This window comes from Penaeus chinensis, chromosome 31, assembly GCF_019202785.1.
Source record: "Penaeus chinensis breed Huanghai No. 1 chromosome 31, ASM1920278v2, whole genome shotgun sequence".
Taxonomy (NCBI): Eukaryota; Metazoa; Arthropoda; class Malacostraca; order Decapoda; family Penaeidae; genus Penaeus; species Penaeus chinensis.
The window spans coordinates 11,765,262-11,772,761 of record NC_061849.1 but is presented as its reverse complement, the minus strand read 5'-3'; the positions used below and the strand labels follow the sequence as shown (position 1 = coordinate 11,772,761).

The following is a 7,500-nucleotide window of genomic DNA, read 5'->3' as shown; positions in this document are numbered from 1 at the left end:
TAAAGATAATGAGAATAATAATAATGGTGATAATAATAAAACACTAATAATAATAATGATGATAATAATACAACACTAATAATAATAATGATGATAATAATACAACACTAATAATAATAATGATGATAATAATAATAATATTAATGACAAAAATAACAATAATAACGATAATAATCATAACAATAATAATAGTATTAATTATAATAATGATGATGATAATAATAATAATGATAATAGTAATAATGATAATAATAATAACAATAATGATTATAATGATACAATTATAATAATGATAATAATGAATAATAATAATAATAATAATAATGGTAATGATAATTATAATGAAAATAGAAATAGTAATTACAATAATGATGACAGTATTGGTGATGATGGAAATGATAATAATGATAGTACTATATATATTTATACATATATATACATATATTGTATTGCCCCTCACATTGACTCTGTACGGGAGTGAATAGAGACAATAATGCCATAGTCGACATCGAGAGACGGCCTTCGATATAAATATATGTATATGTATATATATATATATATATATATATATATACACACACACACACACACACATGTATGTATAATAATAATAATGATGATGATAATAATAATAATAATAATAATAATAATAATAATAATAATAATAATAATAATAATAATAATAATAATAATAATAATAATAATAATAATAATAATAACAATAATAATAGTTATTAGGATAATAATAGTAATAATAATGATAATGATAATGATAATGATAATAATAATAATAATAATAATAATAATAATAATAATAATAATAATAATAATAATAATAATAATAATAATAATAATAATGATGATAATAGTAATAATAATGATAATAATAATAATAATAATGATAATAATAATAATAATAATAATAATAATAATAATAATAATAATAATAATAATAATAATAATAATAATAATAATAATAATAATAATAATAATGATAACGGTTATCATGATAATGACAATGATAATAATATTGATGATAATGATAAAAATAATGATAATGATAATAATAGTATTGATGATGATAATAATGAATAATGATAATAATATTAATAATAATAATAATTATAATAATAATAATAGTAATAACGATAATAATGATAATTATAATAATAATGATAATAATAATAATAATAATACAAATAATGACAATTATAATAATATTGATAATGATAATATCAGTGATACAAAATGGTGATATGGTTATGATGATGATGATAATAAGGACAAAAAATACTGCTAACAATAATAATAATGGTGATGATGATAATGATAATGATAATGATAATAATAATGATAATGATAAATGATAATAATGATAAAAATAATGATAATAGTAATGATAATGCTAATAAATAATAATAGTAATAATAATAATAATAATGATAATAATAACAATTATTATTATCATTATTATTATAATTATAGTAATAAGGATAATAATAATTATGATAATAATAATAATAATAATGATAATAATAATAATAATAATAATAATAATAATTATGATAATAATAGTAATATTAATGATAATAATAATAATAATAATAATGATAATAATAATAATGATAACAGTAATAATAATAATGACAATAATAATAATAATGAGGAATAAATAAATAACAATAATAATAATAATAATGATAACAATAATAATGATAATGATAATAATAACAATAATAATAACAATAATAATAAATAACAATGATGATAATAATAATGATAATAATAACAACAACTATAATAATAATAATTATTATAATAATAACAATAATGATAATAATAGAAAGGAGAAGAAAAAATAAAACAAATAACAATAATATCAGAGTCATAATAATGGTCACAACAGTGATAATGATAACAACAAGACTAATATCGATGTAAATGAAAACAGAGATAACGCAAAAGTCTCAAAATTGCGAGGCAGAGGAGACCAGTGTTCCTCCTCGACGCAGCATCCGGCCTTTCTCAGCATTTGATCCAGTCGAGGTGGTTCTTCGGGCGGCAGGCTACGGGACATGTTTTTTTCGCTAACTTCTTACTGGCGTTGTCCTTGGAGAGTCCCCAGCCGCAGTACTTGTTGTCTTCCCTCTTCGTCGGGAAGGGCCTGGCGCTGACGTGCGAAGGATGTTGGCACGTGTAACTGTCGTGGTTCATGACGTCGGTCTGCAAGTCGGAAAGAGGTCATGATTTTTTTTTTTTTTTTTTTTTTTTTGTCTTGAGGGTTTTGTGTGTGTGTGTGGGGGGGGGGGGGATGTTTTCATGTTTTTTTCTGTTCTTTTTTTTTCTTCTTCTGTTTTCTGTTTGATATTTGTTTTTGTTTGTTCGTCTGTTTGTCTCTTTCTCTCCCCCGCCCTCTCTCTCTCTCTCTCTCTCTCTCTCAGTCTATCACTCACACACGCACAGACCTCATTCTCACGCTCCCACTCTCTCCCCACTCCTCCCCCCCTCTACGCATGAAATCTCCATTCATAGAATATTACCTTTACTACAGGCCATACGATATTCAGAAGGAGTCGCTGGTCGTACGCCTTGTCTAGGACCTTCGGGCTGTTGAACATCATGTCTCTCATTCTCTCCATTAAAGTTCGGTTTTTGTTGATGGCGCCCCAGAGACCTGAGCTTGACAGAGCAAGTTGGTGAATTGAAGCCACAAAAACGTATATAAGTAAATGGGTAAGTAAATAAAGGAGAGGTTGAAAAATAAACAAACAAAAAGACGAAGAACAAATAAATGAATTAGTATCTCATCATGAGATTTCTCATAACCCAAAAACAACCTGTGACGTGGGAAAGATTACCTGCCATCATCAATGCTTTGTGGACGGGGTGGTCGTGCATTACGTGGAAAGACCGACCCGACTGGAGCCACTCGCTCACGGCCGCCGCCTCCCGGGCCAGCACCCAGCTTCGTCAGGCGGTGAGGGCGGAGGCGACGGTGATGGTGGTCGTGGTCGTGACAGAACAGTGGGATGGCAGTGTAGTGGTGGCGAAGGTGGTGGTGGTAGAACAGGCGAGCGAGAAATACCAAAACTAATTTAGTTACTCAAAAGTTACCTCCACACAGTGCTAATTAGAACATGGACTTCATAATGGGGAACTTCTTTCTATAGCTTTATTGTCTTATTTTCCTTCGTATCTTTATCAACCACTAGTATTAGTGACTATTCATCATAAATGACATTATGCTATTCGTTTTTGTACCAAGGACTCCATTACCTATTTCACTTAATCACATGAAAGAAATGTTGCATATTCAAGAGGGTTTCGCCACACCAGTGACACCACATAACCCCGTACAAGTGTACCCGGGTAATTTTATGATTTGTTGGATTCCTAAACTTATTTTATATACAATTAGGTCATGTGGTTTCATTCGCTTCGTTCTTACAGCTGTTCACAGAGTAAGCTGATAACATACGTTGCAATAACATAATAATAAATCAATTGATATAATGTGTTAAACTTAATATATGAGGCGTAATGCAATACGGTCAGATACAAATGAAATATCAATAGCACGCTAAGCATAGTCCTTTGCTGTGGTGTTCCTTGTACCGGGTAATGCTGTTGTATGAGATTACCAATAACCGTTACCGCTGTGCTGCATCTGGCAGTCAGCACATAATAAGTCTGTCAGATAGCACTTTATTAGCCAATCCCCAATGTTGAAAGCACACGAATCTGCTTAATGAAATTCAAACAAAGTAATTCTGTAACGGAAGAAACTAACACTTATAAAATATCTGTCAAATCTAGCGACTACTATACATTTCCCTGCAAGGCATCCAGTGGACAATATACTATGTTATCTTTGCCACACTTGCTCTACTTCACAAAAGGAATTTATTCTCCAATCGGCTGGCGTGGCTCTACAACATTTTAGCGCATTCTTAGTTTTATCCCGATTGATATACTGTCGCAGCTTTTCAGCCTTCGTACAAGTACACCTCACCAACCCATTCGCACTCCGTTATATATGTACCCCTTTTCTCCGTCTACGGATATGTTACGTCATAGTCATCTTTTTATTAGTATTATCTCTATTAATATTATGATCGTTATTGTTACTATTATCATTATTATTATTACCATTAACATTATTACCATTATCATTATCATTGTTACTTATCATTATCATTATTACCACTATCATTATTACCATTATCATTATTATCATTGTTACTTAACATTATCATTATTATCATTGTTACTTATCATTATCATTATTATTATCATTACTATTACTATTATCATTATTATTAATCGTAGTAGTTGTAGTAGTAGTAGTATCATCATTATTATTATTAATAGTAGTCGTAGTAGTATAAGTAGTAGTAGAGGTTCCATCTTCATCATCATCATCATCATCAATATTATTGTTATTATTATTATCATTATTACCTTCATCATTAAAAATTCCTGATGAAAGCATTACCAATAAGGATGATAATAATAATGATAGCTATGATCATTTTGAATATGATCAAATGAAGATGATTGTGATAACCATGATATAATACTAACATAATTATAAAAAAACAAGGAGAAAAACATAAGTAATAACGGTGATGGTAATGATGATGATGATGATAATGATGATGATAATAAAAATGATAATGATGATAATGATGATGATAATGATGATAATGATGATGATAATGATGATAATGATGATGATAATGATGATGATGATAATGATGATGATAATAAATGATGATGATAATGATGATGATAATGATGATGATAATGATGATGATAATGATGATGATGATAATGATGATAATGATGATAATGATAATGATAATAATGATGATGATAATGATGATGATATGATGATAGATATAATAATAATAATAATAATAGTGTTAATAATATTAGCAATAACATTAATAGTAATAACATTACTACTACTGCTACTACTACTACTAATAATAATATTAATAATGATGATGATAATAGTAATAATAATAACGCCTAGCAAATTGCCTTATATTATCTTTTAGGCTTTGCGACCTTCCTGCCTTCCCTCCGCGATTCCCCCAAGGTTCGCGGGCCGCCAATTTTTACGAAAGTCAAGCGAATACAAGCTTATTCCACTCTTCTCTGTTCGCGCAAGTGATGACGTCATCTGCAGTAGAGTCGGTGGATACAGACGTAAATTATTTGGCTAGCGCGAAGGCAGTTTTCATTGTCATTAAGTAGAACGTGTTTATGGAGGAAGATATGGATGCAGAAAGATAATTATTATTGTAAATGTAAATCGAATTAATGATACCGCCGATGCAATGGCTTCAACTAGAACGGCTCGTAATGTCCGACCCTAGTGAGCAATAAACAACCAATTTTCAAACAACCTGAACAGACCTTGTATTCTAATGATAAGGGTGATAGCAGTAAGTATGATAACAGTAATAATGATGATGGTGATCGATTTACATAAATACTAATAATGATAACTGTAATAAAAATAACAGCAGGAATGATAATGATGATAAAGTAATGTGAATTATAATGATAATGTAGCAGTTATAATAGTAGTGTAAATAACAGCTATAACAATATGATTATAAGCAATAGGTACAATTATTCAATTATCATAAAAAAATCTGTAATAAGACTTTGAGTTTGGAATCTTTGGAGTTTGGAGTCTGAATCATGTGTTTTTTACGAATAATATTAAATGATTATGAGAACATGGGAAGAAGGAAGGGGCAGAGAGCACGCATATATAAGTTATTCAGCACCAACTTTGGTATGTTATGAATGATATATTGACATACATAATGCCACCATGTAAACCACTTAAATAAATCTGAAGAATATATCAATAGCTTGGTGAAAGTAGTATCGAATTTTACATTATGGATGCCTTAAATACAGTGTCCAACATATTCATAATGAATAATAGCGCTGGGTAGTATCATCAGGTACGAAAAACGCCTACAAGGAACTGTGGTGTATACTGTTAACCTTTCATATATCCCCGACTGTACATGTTGCGTGATGACTTGCTTAAGGGGCGGGGGGGGGGGGGGGGTGAAGGGGGATAAATTTGTTTCATATCAATAAAATCCCAAACGGTCTTACTGTTTTTCGTCAAAATTAGGTATTTTGTTCATTTTAGCATTCTGCATCTTTGGTATAAAATTTGTGGAAATTCCCAGATTCCCCTTCAATAAATATTTTACAACATACGTCTCTTGTGTACCGCTATTGGCCCACACTGTTGCATACTTTGCAATGAAACAAAAAAATGAACAAATCATATTCATTGATAAAATCCAAAGAGATTGACGTGATCTTTTTTTTCGAAATTTTCCTTAGTTTCCTATAAAAAATAAAAAAAAATGCCCCTAAATAAACGGGAGCGAAATTTCAAAAAAGCTCAGGTCAATCTCTTTGGATTTTATTGATGTTTGTGCTGACCTTTTTTTGAAGAAAATCGGTAAGACAGTTTGGATTTTATTGATATGAAACAATAAAATCCAATTGGCCATTTTTGGCCTGCCTCTTAAAAGGGTAAACAAAACTATTGTTAAAGAGGTTATATAAAGTCTTTGTGAGAGTAATGAATTATGCTATTTAATTTTTTTTTTTTTTACTTTACTTGCTACTAGTATTTAGTTATTAAATAACTGAGTGTGTACTTATCATGTAAACATCATCGCATTACTTATTACTAATATATCCACCTGAGAATTAGTATACATTATAAGTAAGTGTACTGTGAAATTATGAATAAATGATAATAATATTTGTTTTACCTATTACTTACGTATATAAATCTTTTATATTTGAATGTACCTGTCAGCATTATGACTCATCTGTCAACGTAGCGCCTCACTTACCAGTATTATGACTCACCTGAAAGCGTCGTGACTCACCTATCAGCATTATGACTCACCTCTTGGCTTTGCAACTCACCTATCAACGTCGCTAATCACCTGTCAGTGCTGTGACTCACCTTTCAGCATCACGACGACTCACCCTTTTAGTTGCGCGACTCAACTACCAACGTCGCGGTTCACCTGTCATAGTCGCGGCTCACCTGTCGGCGTCGCGACTGAGGAAAATTTCCACGGTCGGGTCGCCCATCACAGCGAAACGCCACATCCGACCCACGACGCCTCGCTTGTTCAAATTTCCTGTCGGGAATAACATTACGATGAATACAAAAGACATTGTTGTGAAGAACAGACGCAATTAGTAAAGCCACTAATTATTCTCGAAGCGTATTTGTGGCTAGAAATACAAGCAAGCTACTTCGGGGAGTTTGGAATCAATCGGATTAATTTATCTATATGATTTAAATTACAAGTGCAGTTGAGTACTTCGTAGTAGACTATAGACTCTTGCTATTATCTAATCGCTATAAAAAAAAATATTAGATCCTCACGAGTGCTGTTAGGAGAGAGAAAGAGAGACCGACAGACAGACAGA

The 7,500-nt window shown here is 30.5% G+C and overlaps 1 protein-coding gene across 1 annotated transcript in view; it reads right to left on the bottom strand.

The window, feature by feature from the left end:
- Window positions 1-1,981: 1,981 nt before the first annotated feature.
- LOC125042024 overlaps window positions 1,982-7,500 on the bottom strand; it is an 11,517-nt gene continuing 5,998 nt past the window's right edge. The window contains exons 5-8 of the mRNA XM_047637485.1: window positions 7,109-7,205; window positions 2,859-2,965; window positions 2,541-2,674; window positions 1,982-2,223 (exon numbers count right to left, since the gene is read on the bottom strand). Coding sequence (XP_047493441.1) covers window positions 2,026-2,223; window positions 2,541-2,674; window positions 2,859-2,965; window positions 7,109-7,205 — 536 coding nt within the window. The 3' untranslated portion in view covers window positions 1,982-2,025. The remainder of the gene's footprint in view (window positions 2,224-2,540; window positions 2,675-2,858; window positions 2,966-7,108; window positions 7,206-7,500) is intronic.